Genomic DNA, 23,364 nt, shown 5'->3' with positions numbered 1-23,364 from the left:
AGAGTAAAATCTTATTACCGTAGATGAAAAAGCACTTTGGAAGAAAAAAAAAAACCCCAACAGCGTTCTAAAATAATATACTGAGGTTAGATGGCTTTAGTGAGCTTTCAGAAGGACTTTGAGCGGTGGCATAAATGCACTGATGAAATCAGCACCCATTCTGCCTCTATCTGTTCTCTTGGAAGAAATGGGTGTATCTGGCCTCAAAAGTCAAGACTGAGACATCAGGCATAAGCCAAGAAAAGAGCCATGGAAAGAGACTTACAAATAACGATGGGGTAAAAAACTTTCTTCTGTATGGGGATCAGTTCACATATTTCCCACTGATTCTGTATTAGCTTTAAAATTCACAGTGGATTTGATAATGACTTGTGGTCATGTTTGCGTTCCGATCTGAAATCCAGCCGAGGCCATTAGACAACCTTGTGTCACTGACCGCTGGGTTTGGGGCAGAGGCTGGGCAGGCAATGACTGAGGAGAAGGAATGTTAGCCACAAGAAGAAGTGCTTTCTGCCAGCGTCACATGGCATCGAAGTGTGTGGGCTGGGGCCGGTGGAGGGTGGGCACTAATGGCCAGAAACGCACCCCTCCTCCACGAGGCCCTCCCTTCTTCCCCAGACAGGGCATCCCCACAGGACAGCCTGATGTCATGCACAGACACTCACTGCCACCTAGACTGGAGAACCTGTCATCTAAAACTTCCTCCTGTTTAAAAATAAAACCTGCCTGTAATTGAATACTTCCTAGGTGCCATGAAATTCTCATAAGATTCATTGATTACTCCCATTCTCCAGATGAGGAAACTGAGGCACGGAAGGATTTTTGTGCCTTTCATAAAACCCACGGCCAAATCTGAGCTCAGATCCACAGCAGCCTCCCCTGTAAACATGCAGTGCTGTCACAGTGAGGGAAGTGGCAGCCTCCTGGGATAGACACGAGTGGGTAAGTCACGGACATGTGACTTGAAATTTCATGGCTGGGGCAAGACTTTGGCTAAAAGCAAAGTGAGTGGCTGCTGAGCTCCATTTCAATAATGCATGGGATGGTCAGGCTGCCCTCTTTTAAATATTTATCCATCTGCTTCACTTCATAATTAGTAAGAAAGTGATACAGGATGTGCCCTTTTAAAGAGGATATTAAATCTCGTGGTTATGATCATTTTCATCCTGTCCTTGGCTTCCCAAACTCAGCCTCCAGAGACATGTTCCTACTGCCTGGAGATACATTCTCATGCCTCAGGCTCTCTCCATCTGGGATTGTTTGGTTTCTGATGGTTCACCTTGTCCTGTAACCCACGTGGGCTTGAGGGCCTTGGGCTGCGACTGAGACTCCAGGCCACACCCTGCCTTCACTCTGCTGCCTTCAGCCAGCCTGCAGCCCCTTTTCTGTAGGCAGGCCATCCTGGAGAGTGGAGGGTTCAGGCAGATGGCCTTCTGCCCTGGGAACAGCGCCCTCCTCCCATGCCTCAGTGTGTCCTGCCCCCTTTCATGAGCCCCTGGGACCTGAGAGGATTGTGTTGTTGATCAGTTTCTAAAGAAAAGAAAGCCTCCTGGGCAGGACAAGTCAGCATTCCTTCCTTGGAGAGGGACCCTGTAGGCGGTTGCCATGGGACTGCCTGCTTCAGCCCCTAGACAATCACCATGGGTTCAGACACACCAGGCGGATTACCTACCTGAGGCCCCTGTTCTGTTTTGACATCGAAGGGGTCTCCCACGGGCCGTTTCTTGGCATACTCCACGCTCCGCCTGACAAACTCAGAGTAGACCTGCTCCTCCACGAACACCCTGGAGGCCGCCGTGCAACACTGGCCTTGGTTGAAGAACACTCCCTGATGGGCACACTCCACTGCCAAGTCCACTGGACGGGGAGGGGCGAGGGAGACGGGCAGAGCGAGAGGAAGCGATTAAGTCGTTAAAGCAGGACTGGCGACAGCTGTAATTCTAATTGCCCACACGAGAAAACAGGCCCCAGGATGGCTGCATTTCAGAAATTAATTTTGTTTGCAGACTTTCCCAAACAGAGAGGAACGGAGAAAGGATTTTGGGGTCCACCAAGTTTGGGGTTAAATCAATTCCCTGACTGCAGGACTTCTCAGTACCTTTAATATGCTACTAAGTCCAGAGAGTCATAGCACTCCCCATTTCACTGGCCTGTGTAACCCTCCCCTCCCCTTTTTCTAGAGGACTAATGTTTTATAGAATAAACTTTGGTAATTATTGATGCAGGCCCACTGGTGAGAACTTCTAAAGAAGCCAAAATGTTTCACCTTGAGTAAAAGGAGGGTCTTATTAAGCAAGGTAACATCATGTGCGTGACTTAGAAGGGCTGACTCTACGTTGCAGAGCTGACATTGAACTAAAACCAGTTATTCAAACCGAGCTAGAGGGTGTTTAGAGAATAAGATCTTGGGGGACACGCTTAGTGGATAAGAATGGTATTGGGATGTCATTTACATCTACAGAGGGGTTTCTAGTGTTCAACCCTTGGCTGGTTTCATCACCACCAAGCCCCGCACTATTGCTTGCTGAAGAAATGCAGCTTTCCTTTGCATAGAGGCTGGCAGTGGCTCTGGGCATTGGAAGGTGATCCATTCCAATCCCACAGGGGCTGCTCCAAGGGACTTTGCCCTTGGCTTTGAGAAGGAGGCTGCTCCTATCTAGCTGAGTCATTTGTGCAAGTTTCAGTGGCAGCAGGACAGCACCATAAGGTTTGGGGGTACCTCTCTGCACCCTTGACCCCTGCAGCTGGCTGGGCCAGGTCCCAACTTGGAACTGCCTCTCCTCCAAGATAACAGACTCATTTCCTGCTCCTGACGGAGCTGGGGTGAGGAGAAGGGCAGGGGAATGGTGGCTTGTTACCCTTGATGTCTTGCCTGGGATGCTGGTTATGTCAGGATGTAATTTGTGGACTGGCACTGCCCTGATGAGGAGAAGGAGGTGGCTACACAGCATGTTTTTATGACCCTTGTAAGTAAAACCAAGCCCCAAACACAATTAGTCCTGTGCTTTAGCTGCAGTTTTCCTCCCCGAGAGGAGGAAGATGAACTTCAGTGCAGGTAGAGTATCCAGATATGGTGGCACAGGAATGCAAAACAGGAGTCCTGGCTATTTGGGACTCCAAATGTGAGTCACAGTGCCAGAAATGCTCCATGTGGCTCCAAAAACCACTTGCTATTCATAGCACTAATGGTGCTTCCACAAGGGAACGCTAACCCAGGCAAGAAATGGAAAGTCCATCTTCACACCCAGCTCCCCTTTGCTTCCTGAGAGCCTGTTTCCTCCTCCTGTTCTTTCTCCCATTGTGAAAGCCAGCTGCCAGAAAGGAACTGATATCAGTCATTTACACCTTAGTAAGAAATTGTGCCAGGGTCATTTTTCTTGGGGATATTTGTAATTCCAACCTTATCTGAGTGTGAAATGAAAAGCTTTGTTCTCCATGACAGGAATTTCTGGCACCAGTGGACAGGTCGGGGAGGCCGTTCTTTAAGGCAAAGGTGTTTCAAGGCACTTGGGAAGTCACACCTTTTGATAGCTGACCCTGTCAGCAGGTGAATGAATGCCCGGCCAGCCCTTCCTTCCCTCTTGTGGACATGGCAGCCAACAATAGCATATATTTATCGTTGTGTCATTTGGCTCTGTCAAGACACAAGCTATCCCCAAACTTCTGGGCAGGTTGCTTTCCCAGGGCAGGGGTGCAGGCCTAGAACCAGGCAAAGAGGGTAATTTGAAGGATCAGTTGCTACTGCCCTCCTCTGATTTATCAGGTCTGAGACGCAAGGAAAAAGCATCTCTACTCTTCAAGGATCTTAAAACATATGACAGGAAATGTGACTTGGAGGGGAGAAGAATGAATGACTGGGAGTGGGCGGCACCTGCCCTCCCCACTTCTCCCAGGGGACTCTGGAGGAGAAGCCAGACCTGCTCCTCGTGACCCCAGCTCTGCAGGAACAGGCAGGTAAACTTAACATTGAGGCGCAGAAACAGGCAGCCTCTCAGGTGCCACTCAAGCCATGTCATTTTGGCAGTAGAAGGCAGCTTTCTACTAGAGTAAAGCTGGCATTCTGATGTCCACCTGCCTGTCTGCGGCTGGCTGACTGGGCGGGATACCCATGGTGGAAGCGTCCCCACTGTGCACGCATCTTACTCTCAGTTAGTTTTGAATTCAGGCCAGGAAGTGGGGAGAGACGGATGCATGCCCTGAAGCCCCAGCAAAGCCCAGGAGGGCAGAGACTCACAGTCAGCGTCCGCACACACGATGCAGGGGTTCTTCCCCCCCAGCTCCAGCGTCACCCGCTTCAGATTGCTCCGGGAGGCAGCTTCTTTAACCAGCTTTCCAACCTCCGGGACAGAACACAGATCACAATTTACCTTGGATGTGGCTGAACTTGGCCCAGGTGCAAACATCAGCGAACATTCTGATCAAACCCGGGGGGCAGTGCCACCACCTGGCTCTCTGCCCAGGCGCTCCAGGCCCCAATGCTGTCGCTTCAGTCTCCTGGCCTCTGCCAGCATCTCCTCCCCTCTGCCAGCATCTCCTCCCGTGCCAGACCATGACATCCTGGGATCCTTGGTCTGAGCCGCTCCACTTACAGGTGTGAGTTAGAGCCTCTGGGAGCCCACACAGCTGGCTGGGAACAGGGCCACCGCCTGCTCACCTGTCCTGGTGCCCGTCCTTCTGAACCCAGCAGGCTGGTCCAGCCAGTCTGGTATAAGGGCTTCAGGGACTGCAGGGTGACTCTTCTACCTGTCACTAGAAACAGCTGAAATTCCAACAGCCCAGTAAGGAGGTGGTTCTGTGTGGCTCTTTGGTGTGATCTGAGGGAACCTCCAAGTGTTAGAGAAGTAGTGAGGGCAGCCAGCCTTCAGGATGAGAAGGAGCCGATTCTCTGGAAACACACTCTAAGACTGAGGCTGCCGCAGACAGGCAGGGAGTGAAGGGGTACGCTACGAGCAGAAGAGCCACTCGCTAGTCATGCTCAACGCCCCCACGGGGTCTCTCCCATTGCCCACCGCACCCCTGGAGGGGAGGGCTGGCCCAACATGACTTGGTCACTTATCTAGGGCAACAAGTAAAGCCCAGCACCATGAACTTCAGAGCTGGGAAGATCCTAGGAGACCAGCGCAGACACGGAGGCCTAGAGCCAGAAGCTAGCAAGGGCTGGCCCGGGCTCTTCCGGGTCTGAGACTGTTTTCTCCAATGCTAAGGTGTGAGTGCATTTTAAACATCAGCGAGCTCATGGGTGATGGCTGAATGAGGTCTGGAATCCATCCACAGGGCAATGTCTGTCCCCAAGGAGAGTAACAGCATCCATCAGGGCTGGACTAAGGAGGGGGATGGGGACACTGATTGCAGCGGGTGTTTTTTTCTTTTTTAAGTACAGAAGAAATACTTTCTCATTAAAAGTAATTCCACATAGAGATGTATGTAAATTAAAGGGAGAAAGCCTTCAGCTTCCCTCCCACTCTGCCCTGAGCCCACCCCATAGGTGGCCATCAGTAATGATTTCTTGGGAATCCTTCCAGATAATTTCTACTTCTACAAGCACACACTCCTATGAATGGGATCATATTGTGGGTAATTTTCTACAGTTTGCTGTTTTGTGCTTCAACAATAGATCATGGACAGCTTTCCTTGTTGTAATGGCTGTAAAACACTTCATAGAATGAATATAACATCCTTGAAAATATGACCCTGAAGCCTCATGAGAAAATTTCTCTAAGTAGTTTTTTCTTTCTTTGAAATGGAACTTCTGAATCAAAAAGTTTTTCACTTTTAAATGTTGGATGAGTGCTACCAAAACACCGTGCATCTCAGGGAAAGTGTCGGTGAGCGCCTGCTTCCCCATATTCTCGGTAGTATCATTTCAGTTTTTAGCAATCTGGCAGGCAAAAGGAAAGTCTGATTTTGTTTGAGTTTGCATTTTCCTGATTACCAGCAAACTAGTTTAAGCTTAATGGGCATTTAGTATTTCTATTCTCTGAACTGCCCATTTTTCTACCATTCAGTTTGATTTTCTTTTTCATTGATTTGTAGGAGCACTTTACATATGACGGATATAAATTCTTGGAGCACTGCATGCATCACAACTATTTTTCTCTGAGCTTGTTATTTATCTCTTAGTCTTAATTATGGTGTTGTTTGACAGATGAATATTTTACATTTTTACTTTATCTTATCTCTCAATCTTTTCTTCTAAGGCTTCTGAGTTCTATTAGATATTTAGTTTGGAAACTAGGCCAGTGACTTTTTTAACTGGTTGTTATGTACTAAAACATGGTCAAATTTAGAAGAAAAACAAATCATATTAAAGCCTGTCAAAGGAAAAGTTCACGGGTGTCAAGTAACGCTCCCCTTTCACTTTCCCCAGCACCCCGTGAGGAGGGTTACCGCCGTGGACCCGGTGAAGGCAATCTTGTTGATCTGAGGGTGAGAAGAAATTGCTGCTCCCACTGTGGGCCCGAATCCTGGCACGATGTTCACCACTCCTGGAGGGAACCCGGCCTGGGAAGAAATCAAGATAGCACTTGAAGAAGAACGGACTTCATCCACCATGGATCCACACTTGGGCCGAGAGAGCCGTGGCTGTGTCACATCCCCACAGGCAAGCCCAGGCCGGGCTGGATTTACTTGGGACCCAGATGCAGCTGACCTGGGCTTCTCACCCCCTGCTGCCAGCCCAGTGTGCAGGCTGGGCAAGGGGAGATGCCCACCTCTCCTTCCGGGGGGACCCCATCCCAAAGTGATATGCAGTGCAAATGTGTCGTTATGCTTCAAGGTGGCCATGGCCCACCTGTAGCACAGCACCTTTCCACATGGGGAGTGTGTGTGTGTGAGAGAGTGTGTGTATGTGCTAAGGGGAGAGGGGTAGCTTGATCAGAACCCCTGCCCGGGATCAGAGGCACCTGCAAAATATCTGCCAAGAGCTTCAGTTTTTTTTTTGTTTTTTTTTTTGTTTTTGAGACAGAGTCTTGCTCTGTCGCCCCGGCTAGAGTGCCGTGGCGCGATCTTGGCTCACTGCAAGCTCCGCCTCCCAGGTTCACGCCATTCCCCTGCCTCAGCCTCCCGAGTAGCTGGGACTACAGGTGCCGCCACCACACCCGGCTAATTTTATTTTATTTTATTTTTTTAAGTAGAGATGGGGTTTCACTGTGTTAGCCAGGATGGTCTCTATCTCCTGACCTCGTGATCCACCCGCCTCGGCTTCCCAAAGTGCTGGGATTACAGGCGTGAGCCACCGTGCCCGGCCCAGTTTTCATTTTTTAATCAGACCCGTTATTGTTCCAAATGGTGACAGGGTATCACTCCCTTAAAGTTCTTTGCTTGTTCAACCTGGGTCTCACCTGGAGCAAGCCCTTCTGGAAGGCAGGGGCTGCCACCTCGTTCATGTTCATGCCTCGTGTTTTTCATATACTAAGCCTCTTTATCAGGCAAGAACACAAAACAAATGAGGTGGAGGATGCTCTTCCCCACCTGTGCTGAGTCTTACTTAGAACACATTATTTCAGAAAGTCAAGATTTTAGGCATGGTGCTTGAGTCTTTAGATTTTTAGGCACTGTTTCTTAACAGTTGGGATTTTCAAATTCCTAAGTATCACCAGTGTGACTTAATTATGCCCCACATCACCAAAGGAAAGTGGGAAATTGGCTCAACACCAGCTGTTCCCACCTTGCCTCTAAGCAACTGTGGACCTGCCTGCCAGTCATATCAGCCCGACTAAGAAGAGAAAGGAATGGATCTTTTCTTCTGTCCCTCTTTGCTTCCTGTTGCTTTCTCTAAATCTTTGCTCCATACAACCTGGGGATGGAATGACTAAAGGTATGTCTGGAAGGAGGTGTCCCATTGAGCCTCTGTTTCCCTAAGTTCTGGCTGCCTGAGGGAGAAGAGATTGCATTCAGAGCAGAGGGCACTGATTAGCAGGGACCCGGCACATGGACTGCTGCAGCTGCCCAGCTGGAGCTGGCGAGGCCACCTCTCCAGAGAAAAACGGACCATTTCATAAACTGAGAATGCAAATCCCAGAGAACCTCCCAAATATTTGGCTTCCTCTTGGTTGACCCCCCCTGCAAATTCTCTAGACAAACCACTGGGTCCTCAACCATAGGTTTGAGCCCATAATAAGAGTTAAGCATTCTCATTAGGACCACTGGGAGGAATGGAGTTTCTCCAGCTCAGTGGCCACAAGCCGGAGAAAGAACGTGCAGCCGCCAAGCAAAACACTGGGAGTCATTCCCTTCCCACTCGATTGCCAGCAGTCTGCCACTGTCCCGTCTCGTGACAGTGGCCTGGTTCCTAGGAGTGGGAATGTTACCAAGAACATGTGATATTTTCTTTTTGGATGTCTCACCTCTTTGATCAGAGAGCCGAGATAAAGGGCGGTGAGAGGTGTCTGCTCCGCAGGCTTCAGGACCATGGTGTTCCCACAGCACAGGGCGGGTGCCAGCTTCCACACCAGCATCAGCAGGGGGAAGTTCCACTGCGACAGAGCACAGGGGCTTTGGGGGCCCAGATCCACCCTCCAACCCTGTCGCATGTGCCCAACGATGCCTTTGTGGAGGACACGTGCCTTTCATGGTCTGGATTTGGGGTATATGGGGTAATACAGGAGTGTGCAATGGTCAGAACTGCATTCCCGCACAGCGCTTCCGAAACTGCATTCTGGGTGGTACTAATAGGCAGCTTTTGCAAAGAGGATGCTGTGGCATGTGTTCTACCTCCCCCTCTAAGACGTCTGCTGCAGACGTGTCCTCCTCCTTGCCTCCATGGGCACTTTTCCAATCCCCACTTCATGTTGCCACCTGGCTCTTCAGCTTCCTGCCTGGCCGTTGTTGCAAAGGCCAGAGGCCTCCCAAACAGACAGGCAGCATTGCTGCATTTCTTGGGCACCTATAAGCATCCCCACCGCCCAGTGGATAAAGTCCCGGCCCCTTAGCAGCCAAAGCTGCTGGAAGCTGGCCCACACCACCTGCCACGTGTGCTCACCCTTTTCCTCACTTTTGCTCCTGCCTGAGCTCTAGCCCCACCAGCTTTCCTGCTGTTCCCTTCCAAGTAGCCCACCCACCTCTACACTTTTGCCTAGGCCATTCCTACTCCTTGGAAAATCCTTTTCCTTGTTGAACAAATCTTTCTTATCTTTAAGGCCCACGTAAGAGACCACCTTCCTGGAAATGCTGTGGCCATTCCTGACCAGTCTGGCTGGAATCCACAGTGCTTTCTGTGGATGCCAAAAGCCAGTCTTAGGAGAGCAGAAATGGGGTCTAATCCATCTCAAGAGCCCCCAAGCATGGAGTTCCATGCCACAGAGAAAATGCTTGTTCAATGCTGGTGCAATCCGATAAAAACACACCAGAAATTGATTCCAAAGGACACAGGCCAGTGGGGCGGGATCTACATAGAATCTACTGAGAAAAGCTGCCATACTTACTGGAGTGATGGCCCCACAGACACCAATGGGCTCATGCCTGGTGAAGCACACGACGTTGTCATCTGGAAGAGGATTACATGGTGGGGAAGGACACACTCACTTAATCCAGGTTAGGAACTTCAAGTAGTAAAAAGACAAGAAAGAAACCAACAACAAGATTCAAGTCTTGTCTGTTATACAGAAAAGTGATTTGACCTCAACTTTAAAGGCGAATTTCTTAGAAGAAGAATTGGCAGTACCATTTGGAGAGGGAGTGGGATTGGGAATGGTGCCTTGGGGAAACAGTCAGGAGGGGCTCTGGATTAATGAAAAGATATAGCCCCAAAGGGATCCCAAATGAAGCTATAATCCACCTTGCTCACCTGTGGGGATGGTCTTGCCCTGGATTTTGTCTGCCCACCCTGCAAAGTATCTGAGGGTTCTAATACAGCCCTCCAGGTCGATGAAAAAAGCATGAAGAAATGGCTTCCCTGTATCCATCGTCTCCAGGGCCTGCAATAACAAGATGATGTCTGTTTCGGACATGGCTTGCTTTTCTTTTGCACTGTCAGGCTGTTAAAGATGGAAGCTGGGGAGAGAACACAGTCCTAGGACATTGCTCTGTAGACCTCACAGTCAGATGCACCTCTTCAGAAAGCATGGCACCGAATGTAAAGCGAGGCCTGTCTCTGAGCGTGAGGATTGCTTTTATTTCAAAATACCTGAAGTGCGCCAAAACACAGACATGCACCCTCTTTGAAGGGCCCCTTGGAGGCCAGGCGGGTTTAAAGCTATGCTGGGAAGGAATGCACACTGGCATCTGATCTTCCATCTGTAGCACAGTGGCCTCTGCTGTGTGGCCAGTCGTGTGTGCTTGCGCGTTCCCAGGAAGCTCTCTGAAGGTTAGCTGGCTTTGGGGTGGCTGCAGTGGGAGCTGCCCTCCTCGAACAAAAGAGAAAGGGAAGACGTAGGCTCTTCCTTCTCAGCCAGGCTGGCCAGCGTGGCTGTGGAAAGTGACCTAGCCGAGAAGGGTCGCGCCCCCAGCACAAAGATGCAGTCCTTCCCTCCTGCACTGCGGAGCCCGGCCGGATGCAGAGTGGGAAGGGAGCAGACTGCCCTGCTGGTGAGGGAGGTGATTACCCAGGGCGAGTGTGCAGCCACTCAATGGCAGGGATTCTTTTCTATTTCCAGCCTGGGTGGAAGAGAACCCCTTTGTCCCTCAGACAAGTGGCCCCAGTTGAGCCCAGCGCTGAAACCGCCAGTCATCCGCCTCTGCAGGAAGTGGCCGCCCTGACACATAGCCCAGGGCTGGATTCTTGTGGAAGAGTCAGTGGAGTGAGATGGTGATTGAAAAAGGAAGAAGGCCCCTCCTCGGATCCAGGGCTTTAACCCCAGCACACTCCCCGATGTCTCACCCTTTGAGCTCCATGACTCCATTCCCACTTCAACGGGAATGGAGGACACTAACGGCCCAGTGACTTAGCCAAGGCCACCCAGTAAGGCAGCAGCTGAATTAGGGGCATCTACTTCCGGCCAGCACAGCGACTGGCCTTTAGAGGCTGCTCCTGGACACGTGTGTCTGGAAAGACTGCAGGACAGCCACTCCAGATGCTCAGGCTACCCCAGCTCCCTTTTGCTTCAGGAATGAGCCAAGCCCCCTTTAAATAGGAGGCAACCACATCTGCTGAACCCTAGTTAAGTAAGTGGGCCTTGGGTAAGTCCCTGAATCTCTCCCTGCCTCAGTTTCCTCACCTGTAAAATAAGAATAATAACAGTTCCTACCTCACAGGGCCAGTGTTAGAGTGAAAGGAGTCAGTGTCCACAGTGCCCGCCCATGGTGAGTGCTGGATTGGTGTTCACATGAGAACACTGATGATTACACTGATTATCATCATCTTCCCTTTAGGCACCAGAGAAGGGCTTGGTGATCCTCACCTGGGGACCCAGACAGGGCACTGGGTTGCTGAAGACCACAGGACTGGTCTAGGTTGGGGGTGTGTGTTCTGCCCCCAGCAGCTGCCGCTCAGGGACTGAGTCAGGCCAGTGTCACATCAAGTATACTCTAGTGTTGGTTCCTATAGATTTTCACTCAAGCGTCAACTTTCATTTTTCCAGGGGAAGCCTAGCAATTGCAAATAGTGCAAAAAGTCCTCTAAGACTGACCTATTCCAGACAGTATCTGCATATCTGTCAGTGGAATCGGGAGTTTATTCTTCGCTCTTTTCTGGGATGGAACAAGAGAGAGGACTTCAACATCCAGCACTGAGGGTAAGTGCGAGACATGGAGCCAAGATTCTGCCTCCCGTCCTGGATTAGTACCACTGGCTGGGTGACCTAGGACAGGTTACTTAACCTCTCTGGGCCTCAGTTTCTCATCTCTGAAATGAGATAATAAATCCTACGGATCAACAAGGTGGGTAATGGTGAGCATTCAGCAAGCGTTACTACAACAAGCCAGGTACATGGCGAACATTCAACAAGCATTGCTATTTGTTTTTATTATCAACTTCAGCAAGTTTGCTTACTGGAGTGACAACATGAATTTTCCAGGTTAGTTTTATGGAATTTCTCTGAGCAAAACCCAGGTCATGATAGGTTTAGACGGGAAATTATTAAAAAAAATTACGCAGGTGAGTGAGTACAAGTGCTCGCTACAGATTGAAACAGTCATCCTTTAAACAACTTGTTACTGTGTAGCCACTCCTAGTTTATTTCCTTTAACATTTTAAGAGAAAAATGTGCCTCCTGAGAAATTAACACATCATAACCCTCAGATACTAAAGAATGATGGGAAGTGCCAGGAAAACAGCACGGCAGGGCTTACAACGAGAGGACCCAGAAATGGCACTTGGGGTGAAAAGGAGAGTGGATAGGGAGGGCTTCCATTTGGGAGCTCCCAAAATGAGCACCCAAAGAGCAGAGTTGGGGCCTGGGTGCCCCAGCAAAGGAAAGCCATCCAGGGGCCGCTGGATCCCCCACATCTGTTTCCAGACACTGAGCACAGAAATAAACACCCAGCTCTGTCAAACCACTGAGCCGGCAAGAGTACACGCTCCACGAACACGCACGGAAACCATATCGAGGTGGAGAGCAAGGGGCGCTCTCCTGTGATGTGGTTGAAGTTTTAAAAACCGTGTTTGCCAGTAATTCTCTTGTCCCTTTCATGTAGTGGTAAAGAGCTGGATCTTATTTCCTGTGGGCTGTGAGGTGCCAGTGGCAGAAGTGATTTGCTGGGTTTGCATTCTGAGATCCTCCAAAGCTGTCTGCTATCAAAACACAGTCGTGCCAGGACAATGGGGCAGCCTGAAGATGAAGGTGGCTTTGCAGCCTCTGCTCCTAAGATGATACTGACACTTAAGGACAGGGTTCAGGGCGGGGGGTGCCCAGGGCACATCCTCTCTAGCCTGCTATTAGTCCGCACGGACATTGCCGACTGATGAGCTCATGCCGGGTGAAAACAGAAATGTTTTTGAAAAAGCCAGTTTGGCAGCTTGAGGGTTGAGGCTGGCTTACGTTGCAGGAAGAAACCAGAAGCTCCTCAGAGAGAAGCGCTTACCCTGGGAGGGAGCTACCCTCACCCGGGGAACATGTGGACTGGCCGGGCTGACTGGGAAGGAAGGAAGGGGAGCTCGAGTTTCTGTGTTGATGCACCCTTAGGGAAATGCACCCAAGAGTATGGCCTGAGAGTTCCTCCACCCTAAGAAACACATTCAAGGGCAACAGCAATTTCCGTGTCCTGGCTGACACCCTCCTTTAAACAGTGGCTACCCTACTGCTTGCTCCTGACATCAGAAAAACCATTTTTCCAAATCAAAGGCCAAAAAGGAGATTTCCTCCCCTACAACCGGGCCTCAAGGTTTGGAACGACTTTTAAAAACAAGAGGCTGAGATGGGCAAGGACAGGATGCAAAGGACCTCATGGCCCAATGTGGCCCTGAGATGTCCTCTGATCACTCCCTCATGACCAGAGGAGGGTCTGAGGATCCTGCTAAAAAATGGATTTACAACTGATGAATGCCTTGGCAGCCCAACCTCATGGGGTACGCTGCATCAATATCCCCACCTAAGGTATCTAGAAATTACTGGCCAGCAGTGCATGTAGCTGAGGTTAGAAAATGGGTGTTCACATGGCCTTATTATGATAACTGCTGTTATTAATAATAGCTATCATCTATTTAGTGCTTACTGCCTGCCAGGGACTCTGCCTAGAATCTTAAATAGATCATTCTTACACCACTGAGTTATCAGTATCGGTGACATTTTACATGAAGAAATAAATCTCAGAGAGGTTTCACAACTTGTCCAAAGTCACACAGCTAGTAAGTGGCAGAGTGGGGATTTGAACCCAGGTCTTTCCTACTCTGAGGTTTCCTATAACCAGGCTTTCCTGCCGTCACCACCACCCCACATACGCTCGCTACGAGCCAGTTCAGGGGTGATTCAGAAATGATTTTAGGTCACATGGGAACAATTTTTTCTGTGTTAAGTGGTGGCATTTATTTTAGTAAGTATTAGAAAAATAAAATTAGCACATCAAACCTGTGATTTCATGAATATTGTTTCTTAGGATGAGATTAAACTTAAGTTTAAAAGGGAGTTAAGGCTGGGTGCAGTGGCTCACAAGGTGCTGTAATCCCAGCACCTTGGGAGGCCAAGGCCGGTGGATCACCTGAGGCCAGGAGTTCGAGACCAGGAGTTCAAGACCTGGCCAACGTGATGAAACCCTGTCTCTATTACAAATATAAAAATTAGCCGGGCATGGTGGCAGGCACCTGTAGTCCCAGCTACTCAGGAGGCTGAGGCAAGAGAATCATTTTAACCTGGGAGGCACAGGCTGCAGTGAGCCGAGATCGTGCCACTGCACTCCAGCCTGGGTGACAGAGGGAGACTCTGTCTCAAAAAAATAGATAAAATAAAATAAATAAAAGGGAGTTAATACAAAAAAGAAAAAAGTTAAGTACATAAACACACAGGTGGTACCAGGATATGGCCCAGCTCATGGTCACCAATCTGCGAGTGCCCCAGGTCTGAGGCCACTGATGTAGCTGAACCTCCTATAGACAACCACGTGGTCGAGACCACTGATGTAGCTGAACCTCCTGTAGACAACCACGTGGTCGAGACCACTGATGTAGCTGAACCTCCTGTAGACAACCACGTGGTCGAGACCACTGATGTAGCTGAACCTCCTGTAGACAACCACGTGGTCGAGACCACTGATGTAGCTGAACCTCCTGTAGACAACCACGTGGTCGAGACCACTGATGTAGCTGAACCTCCTGTAGACAACCACGTGGTCGAGACCACTGATGTAGCTGAACCTCCTGTAGACAACCACGTGGTCGAGACCACTGATGTAGCTGAACTTCCTGTAGACAACCACGTGGTCGAGACCACTGATGTAGCTGAACCTCCTATAGACAACCACGTGGTCGAGAAGCTGCGCTGCAGAGGACAAAAGTCTGACTTTGAAATGAAAGATTCAGTCTAGAGGCATTAACACCTGCAAGTATTACCAGAGAGCTGTATCTCAGAGGATGGAACAGACCCACGACCACACAAAACCAGGACCCTGATCTTTTTTCCCACACCCCATGGCGGACAGGACCCTCAGTGCGGCTGGCTCATCCCCCACCGGCCCCCATGTGCATGTACTCACGGCCAAGGTGGCGCGGTCCCTCTCCACCAGGTCAGCCAGCTGGTGCAGCAGCCGCCCACGACTCAGGGCATCCAGCCGGCGCCACAGTGAGCCCCTCTGGAAGGCAGCCTGTGCAGCCTCCACAGCCTTGTCCACATCGGGCTGAGTGGCCAAAACAACAGAGAGAGGGTGTCATCTTTTGATGCGACTGCAGTTTGGGACCACGGCTGTCAGTTACAGAGAACAGCAGAATTGTGCCGCTGGCAGACAGGCTGCAAGCAGCAGCAAGGTTTTCAATGACTTGAGTGGCTGGGAGCGTTCAAGTGATTTTTTTCTTCTTTACATCTTAATATTTCTACAGTGGCCAAATATCAATGTTTGTTTCTGATTATAAAAAGCATTTAAAAATATTTCCTAAAGACTATTTTTCTCAGGGACCCAAGTACAGAAAAACTTTCCACTGGCTGGCTCAGTGTGAACGCACACAAGCCTGCTGTTCACAGATCAGGTGGGAAGTGTCTGCCTGGCATTTTATCCCAGCTGGGAACTGGTGGTCCAAGAGTGAGAATGGGGAAATTCGTTCCTTCCTGGATTGCAGAACTGAGCATCGTGGAACAGTTCGCAGACAGGGAGGAGCATGGAGGCCATTTTTCTCCCTTCAGCCTCACCCACCCCATGGGAGCAGAACTGGATCTTTTATGCACTGATAGAATAATCACAACAGAACCTTCTTTCTAAAAGGAAAGAAGTGAGGGCCATTTAGAGTAGTGTCACTGTCTCTTTTTCTCAGGAAAATGGGCCACATTCGTCTCGAAGTCCCCTCCATGCCTCTCTCTTTCTAGGAAGGTACAGCAAGGAGTGGATGCGGGACACCAGGCAGGAGTGACTCTAGGGAGACTCTGGGTGTCCAGAGCTGGCTTGGGGGTGAGCAGAAGCTTGGCAGTGGGACACTGAATTCCTTGTCCCAGGCTCTGGGGTGGAGGCCAGGACCTTTCCAGCTGCAGAGGGTGGGGTGGCCTCTGGCTCAGAACACTCACTCAGACCAAGGGAGAAATCAAGGCCCAGGGCTAGGGTCTCGTTCTCCTCCCAGCCCCTGTACGGGGCACTTGGGCGTCTCCTAGTGGAAACCCCATTCCATGTCATGGCTTCCCCCCGATGCCCTCACATTTTTCTATGAGCTTCTCTGTGCCACGTTCTTTGTTAGCAGAGCCTAACTGTCATGAGGTGCCCCACAGAGGGAGGTCTGTGTAGGTTGGGCCAGTGTGCATTTGCACGTCTGTCACAAAAACTCATGGGCAAGATAAAATCCAAGCCTACTCTGCACACGCCCTTCACTCCATCCACTTCCAACGTCATCAGTTTGCTGACTAAGAACATCAGTCCAGTGCTCCAGCAGCTAAGGAAACATTTACATCTCCCTGCCCTCAGTGGAAGGGCTTTACCTCTGCACTGACATTCAGAATAGATCTGATGGCCTTGCAATGTATAAAGGACACATTCAGAAGTCCCTTAGCTTCTGTATTACGATATAGACCTTGCACTTGCAAATAGAGTGATAAAGATTACCGCTTTCCATGCTCATGTAAATTTCTAGGAGAAAAGAAATCTGGTGGTTACCTTGTTAACTATCCCCGCATCACCCGGGTAGCAGCTATTTTTTTCCTTCAAGTCTATTTTTTTCTAAAGTGTCTCCTGTCAGAATGCTGCATTTGGTGAAACACACCAGCAGGAAATGCTTTCTGGAAAGATTCTTTAATGCCTCCAGGTCCAAATAATTGATTAAAAAAAAAAAAGAAAAAAGAAAACCTTTCCTTTAGCCATATGATGAGGATAGCTGAGGTCATCCTCATAGATGGAGAAACATCTATCAAAGGAGAATGATTCTCTGCAGAGGATCATCGGTAATTGATCCCATTCTGTGCCACGTGTCTGAGAACCACACGCCAATTCGCACAGCTAGCCCAGGCCCTGCCCCTAGGATGGGCCAGTTCTGCCTTATAGCTAAGCCAAACCATTTCCTTATCCTTTGGTCATCTATAATTGAATTACTTAGAGCAATTTTTTTAAAAGTATTTACCTTATCTCCTTCTTCCACTTCACATATTTTCTCCAGAGTTGAAGGGTTATATGTAGCAAACTTTTTCCCACTCTTGGATTCATGCCATTCATTGTTGATAAATATCTAACCAGGAAAGGAAGTGTAACGAATTAGGTTTAGATCAAAATCATATAATTTCAACATGCTAAGGACCTTAGGTAACGTCTTATCCATCTTGTCCACCTTCCTCCCTGCTGCTTCCCTCTCCCCTTCAACATTTTATAGATGAGACCCGGAGAGGGACAGAGTCCCAGGACCACATGACCAACAGATCAACCAGGACAGATTCGAAATTCAAGTTTTGGTCAAATAAAACTAAAGTCACTTAGAGATTTTTTTCTAAATTATTATTATTATTTTCAGCAATAACATGGATTCACAGAGGAATGGCAACTTAAATGGTTAAATAGAGGCTATGAATGGAATCTCATACCCTCATAGACCTTGGGGGAAGAGTCAATAGATTTATATATATAAAAGTCCCGAGCAGCCTGCCTGCCCCTGAAGGGTAAGGACGCACCGAGTACTCCCTTTCTACTTTCAGTGGCAACACTCAGCAAGACTGATTGCCAAGGAGCTCACTTTGAGGAGGATCTCACCATCGCCCTTCAGTTTTCAGTTTTCACCAATGCACATCAGCATGTCCCTCCCCAGCACATTCCCCTTAAAATGTGTATTTTCATAGCAAACCACCATGGCACATGTTTACCTATGTAACAGACCTGCACATCCTACACATGTACCCTAGAACTTAAAATAGAAGTTGATAAAATGTCAAAAAAAAAAAAACACACACACAAAACTTCCGAAGCTTGATAATAAACCAGTGTTGAAATACAAAGTTAAATGTCTGGGTTAGAAACTTTCCAGGTTACATTAAGAGATGTCACAAATAACTTCATATAACCCACAGAAATCACTTTTCTGGGAACCTCAATGATCCGGAATGCAGATGAGAATGAAAATTTGTTTAACAAAAGACATCATGAGCAGACAAAGAAGAACATACGAAGTCCATGCACTGAAACATATGTACTATTTACTGTTAGTTTACACTAAGTTCTAATTGTCTTAATAATGTCACATTAAAAGAGAGGCTTTTGGAAAAGAACTAGGAACAGACATGACAGACAATATACAAAACACATTCTGACAGCACGCAGGTCCCTAGCTGCCCAGCCAGAAGACACACAAACTCCTGCTACACCAACTTGGAATGGCTTCCTCATCACAGCCTATCACAGCATCAGAAAAACCCCTGTGGCAGAAATGGCTAACATGCATGTCTGTCAAGTAAAATGCCATCAATAATTTCTGAGTACAGAATTAGTTCATCAGGTTCCGTTTTTACATCTGTCTGCATTTGGTATACATAGCTTTACTTTGCTTCTTTTTGAATTGTTTAAAGGAAGAATTGCATCCCTCAAGGGCTAATTTCAATTATTGTGAAATTGATTCATTTGGAACATTTGACTCCCCAGTGATGACAGATGAGAGAGGGCAGCCATCTCCTAAGCATGCGTCTTGGTTACATTCTCTGTATTGAGCTTCCTGTATAAACTCCACAGCTCCAGATTAATACCTGGGTGATGGGTTGATCTGTGCAGCAAACCACCATGGCACATGTTTACCTATGTAACAAACCTGCACATCCTGCACATATACCCCAGAACTTAAAAGTTGATAGAATGTTAAAAAAAAAAAAACAAACCCACAAAAACCTCTGAAGCTCATGGGTGAGGAAGCCTGGTCTGAGTCGGTTGGGGACCAAGCACAAGAGGCAGACTCTGGCTGGGCAGGTGAGCAGAGACCAGCTGCCCCCTAGTTTGGAATACAGAACTGAGAGCATCGGTCACCAGTGGGACTTGCCTGTCTGGCTTCTGGAAGCTTAGCGTCTCCAACGTGAGGCCAGGCCCCCAGGGAAGTGCACCAGGAAAAGGCCAGGCTACAATTACAGGTTTATTCTTCCAGCTGAAACTAAATCCAAGAGTTCACTTTTGCCATCCAGCAAGTCATCACTTGGTAACAGCGAGAAATTAATAACTGGGGAAGAAGAGTTAAGTTAGTGCGGGGAGGAAAGTGCAGCCAGGAAGAGGGGCCCATTTGTAGAAAGATGAAATTTCGTGGGTTGGATAATAGAGACTGTCAGTGAAAATTGCTGATTCCAGGTCCTTCCTGGTATCAATTCCAAGGGGGAGGGAAAATAAGAAGGTGGCAGAAGAGAATATAAATAAGGGGACTGAAAACAGATTACAATGATCGGATGTCTGCTATACTTCATCTCCAAGCATGCTCCTCCAAAAAAAATTACTGTTTGTTCATGACATTGATCTGTAACCAGCAACCTCAAAAAAAATCAGACTGTTTGACTCTAACCATATTTTCCCATCACTATGTTTTTAATTTTGTAAAATCTTTTACTTTATACCACACTACAGTAGTAAGTAATCTTGTAAGTGGTTTCTACTGTTGATTTTTCTCTCCACTAAAACAAAACAAAAGCACAAATATAAGGAAAGGGTATATAAATACGGTCTACTGATTATGCTGGCTGTATTATTTTGAACTCCAAATCAGGGTAAAGGGTCTAGAAGGAACTGTTGTCTTTGATTTGTGGATTAGCATGCAACAAACCTTATAGAGGTATAGCATTAGGCTACATTGAGCTGTAGACATGCAACAAACCTTACAGAGGTATAGCATTAGGCTACATTGAGCTGTAGACATGGTTCACATTTTACAAAAGGAACAGAATGACATGGAATCAGGACTGAGCTGTAAGGTGTCTCAGGCAGAGGTGAAGATGGCAGTCATACAAGTGAATCCTATTGCTGCCGATTTCCAGTAACTTCCATCTGACAACAGGCCACTCAGCTAAACTCAAAAAGAATACGTTTTCAGAAAAGGAGATTTGGGGGAATTTTATTTTTCGTAAGAGAGATAATAAAAACTGGTGTTTTAAAAATCAGAAAACTTTAAAGAGAATCCCTGCTACTGGAAGAAATTTTATAAGGAAAGAAAGAGAGGCCCCCTAAATTAGAAGTGACTTCTATCCTCTGAGATCTGTGTGGGGACCCTGGAGGGGCTCTCAGCTCTCCAGAATCACACAGCATGCCCCTAGAGAATGCAATGGTCACATGTGACGACAAACGAAGGGCTTTAACAAAGTCATCCCGAAAGTTGGACCACCCTGGGAAGTGGCACTGCCAGGGCTGGGGCTCAGATGGACCAACTCTGGTGTGTGCCCCATTATCAAGAAGCACCACGAGTCAATGTTGGAAAATAGCAGACCACTGCTGGCTCCCATGCTCCACCGTCTGCCCTCCTGCCAGGCCACCCACCTGCTGGGCCACTTGCCCACTCTGGGCCTCGGTCCTGCACTTCAGTTTATCCCTCTCCTTCCCTCGGCAGGCACTCTTGGTGGCCTCACTCTCGGCCGCCTCTCCAGTCCAGGCTCCCTGAGGACTGTGCCAGGGCACTGGCTGGCCACCCTCAGCCACACAGGCTGCCTGGGTCCACAACTGCTATGGGGAGGTCTCCGCAGAGATGGGCCAGGAGCCAGGACAGAGCAGGCAGTAGCACTGTCCCCCAACGGGTGAGGAGGGAGCAGCCGGTGTCAGGCAGTTGGGGCCTTCATCGCCTGGGAGACCACTCAAGATCCCAGCACTCCAGGCCGATCGACCACCTTCCCTCAGCCTCACTCCTGCACTGGTTCCCTTTAACTGGCAAAGGTTGCGCACCCACCAAGACAACAGACAACCATTGCTCTGTGAATTGTCTAAGATCTCCACAAGGGCTACATCTACACTTTAAAAGTGTCCTAAAAATCATAGAGAAAGAGGTAAACTTCTTGTATGTGGTCAGATTGCTGATAGGACTCAAAAACATAAAAAGTAAAAGGACCATAATACGTTTACTTTCTGGTTTCTATATATAGTATTTTGAAATCCTGTACAACCAAAAGAAAACAAACAACCTCCCCACTTAACCACCAGTAGCAGCAGCCAAGCACCTAGGGTTAGGGTCTTACAAAATTAGGGTACCATTTTCACTCTTCCCAGAATTCGTGTTGGAATTTTCACTCTGAAGCTGGTATTACAAAGAAAACTACATTAAGAATAATTTCCAGCGTTTAATTTACAGCGACGTGTCTTTGTTGATTACAGAGCCTTCTGAAAACAGTTAATTTAAATGTCATGTGATCAGAGGCTCAGCCGACATTGGGAATTAAGTGCCAAAAGACCCAAATCTGAAGGCCACACATAGTGCCCTGCAACTTTCTCCGCTCGATTAAAACTCTTTGAGAAAGATAATTGCTACTTCTTAAAGTAAAACGGATGAAGAAATTCTCTAAGTGCGGTGTCAGCTGGAGTTGGGGGCTATGGATAAAAGCAAAAATCAAGAGAAGCCAAAGGTGGGGAAAGTGAAGGCAATGGCTCCCGGCCTGGCCTGTGCCTCTAAATGTCCCAGCACCGGCCCACGGACAGAAGCGCACGCCAGGCAGCCTGGGGGTGTCCTCCATCGGGTCGCGCTTCCGGACCCGGGTCTCTTGGCCCTCCTCAGCCCCAGCTCAGAGGCCTCGGAGGCCTCACCATCTTCTTTTATTCCTTTCTGCCCCAGGCAGGTAATCTCACCGCTCTGCCAACCCTGTAGCCTCCCAGCCCACCGCGCCAGGAGGCAGAGAACCGTGCGCTTCTGCGGCGCGACGGGGCCTGGCCGCTCGGCCTTGCCACCCACCGCTTCCCAAAGGCCCAGATCTGCGACCTTCCGGAGCGCGCTCCTTGTCTGTAAACACCGGGACCTCTGGGCTCCGGGGAGGTTTCGTCAGTAAGTGAGCACCCTCCTCCTCCTCCCAGTTCTGCTGGTGAGCTGGGCATAAACTAAGCACGGAAGGTGCCCGATGCGCTTTGCTCGGAGGACCTGTTTCCCCAGTCTTCTAACTGCAGCTCCGCCATCTGGCTCCCGGACCCTCTCTCTTGGCGTTCTCGGGCACCTCTGACCCTCTCAAAGCCAGACTCGTCCACCCTGGAAATCATCCCAGGAGTTTTTGGGGAGGGAGACCACCGCGCTCCGAGTCAACGCGGCGCGCACCTCCACTCGCGATCAAAGCGGGCAGTGCAGGGACACGTCGGGGCCTCGCGGGGATGCGTGCAGCCCCGGCACCGCGCGGGCGCTAGACGGCCTCGGTTTCCCGGCTTCGAGGCTCACAGCGCCGAGCCCCGCCGCCTGCGATCCCGCCCAAGATGCCCCGCGGAAGGTGCCGTTTCTAGAGGGCCGAGCCCGGGCAGGGAGGCTCGGGTCTCCGGAGCGCCCGGCGGACCCCCGGCCTGCTGGTCCCTCGCCCCCGCCGCCCCGAGGCTGGTTGCCCAGCGCAGAGGCTGGCGGCCGTCGGGCGGGAGGGGCGCCCAGCTCACCTTGGTGAACTTGACCTCCAGGTTGCGGATAGGGCGCGGCGGGGCAGGCGGCTTCCCGTCCGGCTGCCCGTTTTCCACGGCCCCGTTAGCGGTGGCCATGGCTCCTCCGCGCTCCCCGGCCCGAGGCGCCCTAGTCTGCGGCGCACCGGCTCGGCCCGGGCCCTGCGCAGCCTGCTCCCGGGGTGACAGCTCCCCGCCGCTTTATGCAGCGCCCCACGCCTCCCACCCGAGGGGCCGTCTAATTGGCTGCGGGACCGGAGGAAGGGAGGGCGGGCTGCGGGAGGGAGGAGAGGGGAGGGCGGCCCGCCTCACCCCACCCCGCCCCGCCCCGCCCCGCCCCGCCCGCCGCCCCTGCGGGAGCCCGAGTGCTGCGGCCCGTCCCGGCGACCGCGCCGCGCGCTCTCTGGCCCGGGAGGCTGCCTTTGGACCGGCTCCCCGAAGTGCCGCCGGGCCCCGGAAGTCGCAGGGCTGGGACACCCGACCCCGCAGGGCGCTGAGCCGCTGGGACACCCGACCCCGCAGGGCGCTGAGCCGCAGGGACACCCGACCCCGCAGGGCGCTGAGCCGCAGGGACACCCGACCCCGCAGGGCGCTGAGCCGCAGGGGCCACGGCGCTCCGCTGCCTCCCCGGAGTCGGGCGGGCTCTCCCCGCGGCACCTGCAGCCCACTCCCAGCCGCCGCACAGCGCGCTCGCCGCGCTCCGGGATGCGCCTCTCCGCCGGGCCCTGCGCCGCGCCCCAGTCGGGGCTCCTGGCGGGGCTGCCCCGCGTCGCTGCGCACGTGCCCTGGTCTTGGGTGCAGCCGCCCGATCCC

The 23,364-nt window shown here is 50.2% G+C and overlaps 1 protein-coding gene across 1 annotated transcript in view; it reads right to left on the bottom strand.

Annotated features, from left to right (window-relative positions):
• Window positions 1-22,847, bottom strand: part of ALDH1A3 (aldehyde dehydrogenase 1 family member A3) — a 37,514-nt gene extending 14,667 nt beyond the window's left edge. The window contains exons 1-9 of the mRNA XM_054449974.2: window positions 22,552-22,847; window positions 17,117-17,221; window positions 15,061-15,201; window positions 9,785-9,914; window positions 9,423-9,484; window positions 8,346-8,474; window positions 6,388-6,501; window positions 4,235-4,337; window positions 1,673-1,857 (exon numbers count right to left, since the gene is read on the bottom strand). Coding sequence (XP_054305949.1) covers window positions 1,673-1,857; window positions 4,235-4,337; window positions 6,388-6,501; window positions 8,346-8,474; window positions 9,423-9,484; window positions 9,785-9,914; window positions 15,061-15,201; window positions 17,117-17,221; window positions 22,552-22,650 — 1,068 coding nt within the window. The 5' untranslated portion in view covers window positions 22,651-22,847. The remainder of the gene's footprint in view (window positions 1-1,672; window positions 1,858-4,234; window positions 4,338-6,387; window positions 6,502-8,345; window positions 8,475-9,422; window positions 9,485-9,784; window positions 9,915-15,060; window positions 15,202-17,116; window positions 17,222-22,551) is intronic.
• Window positions 22,848-23,364: the final 517 nt, after the last annotated feature.

This window comes from Pongo pygmaeus, chromosome 16 (assembly GCF_028885625.2).
Source record: "Pongo pygmaeus isolate AG05252 chromosome 16, NHGRI_mPonPyg2-v2.0_pri, whole genome shotgun sequence".
Lineage (NCBI taxonomy): Eukaryota > Metazoa > Chordata > Mammalia > Primates > Hominidae > Pongo > Pongo pygmaeus.
The sequence above is the reverse complement of the archived record's forward strand: the minus strand, read 5'-3'. Positions and strand labels throughout refer to the sequence as shown.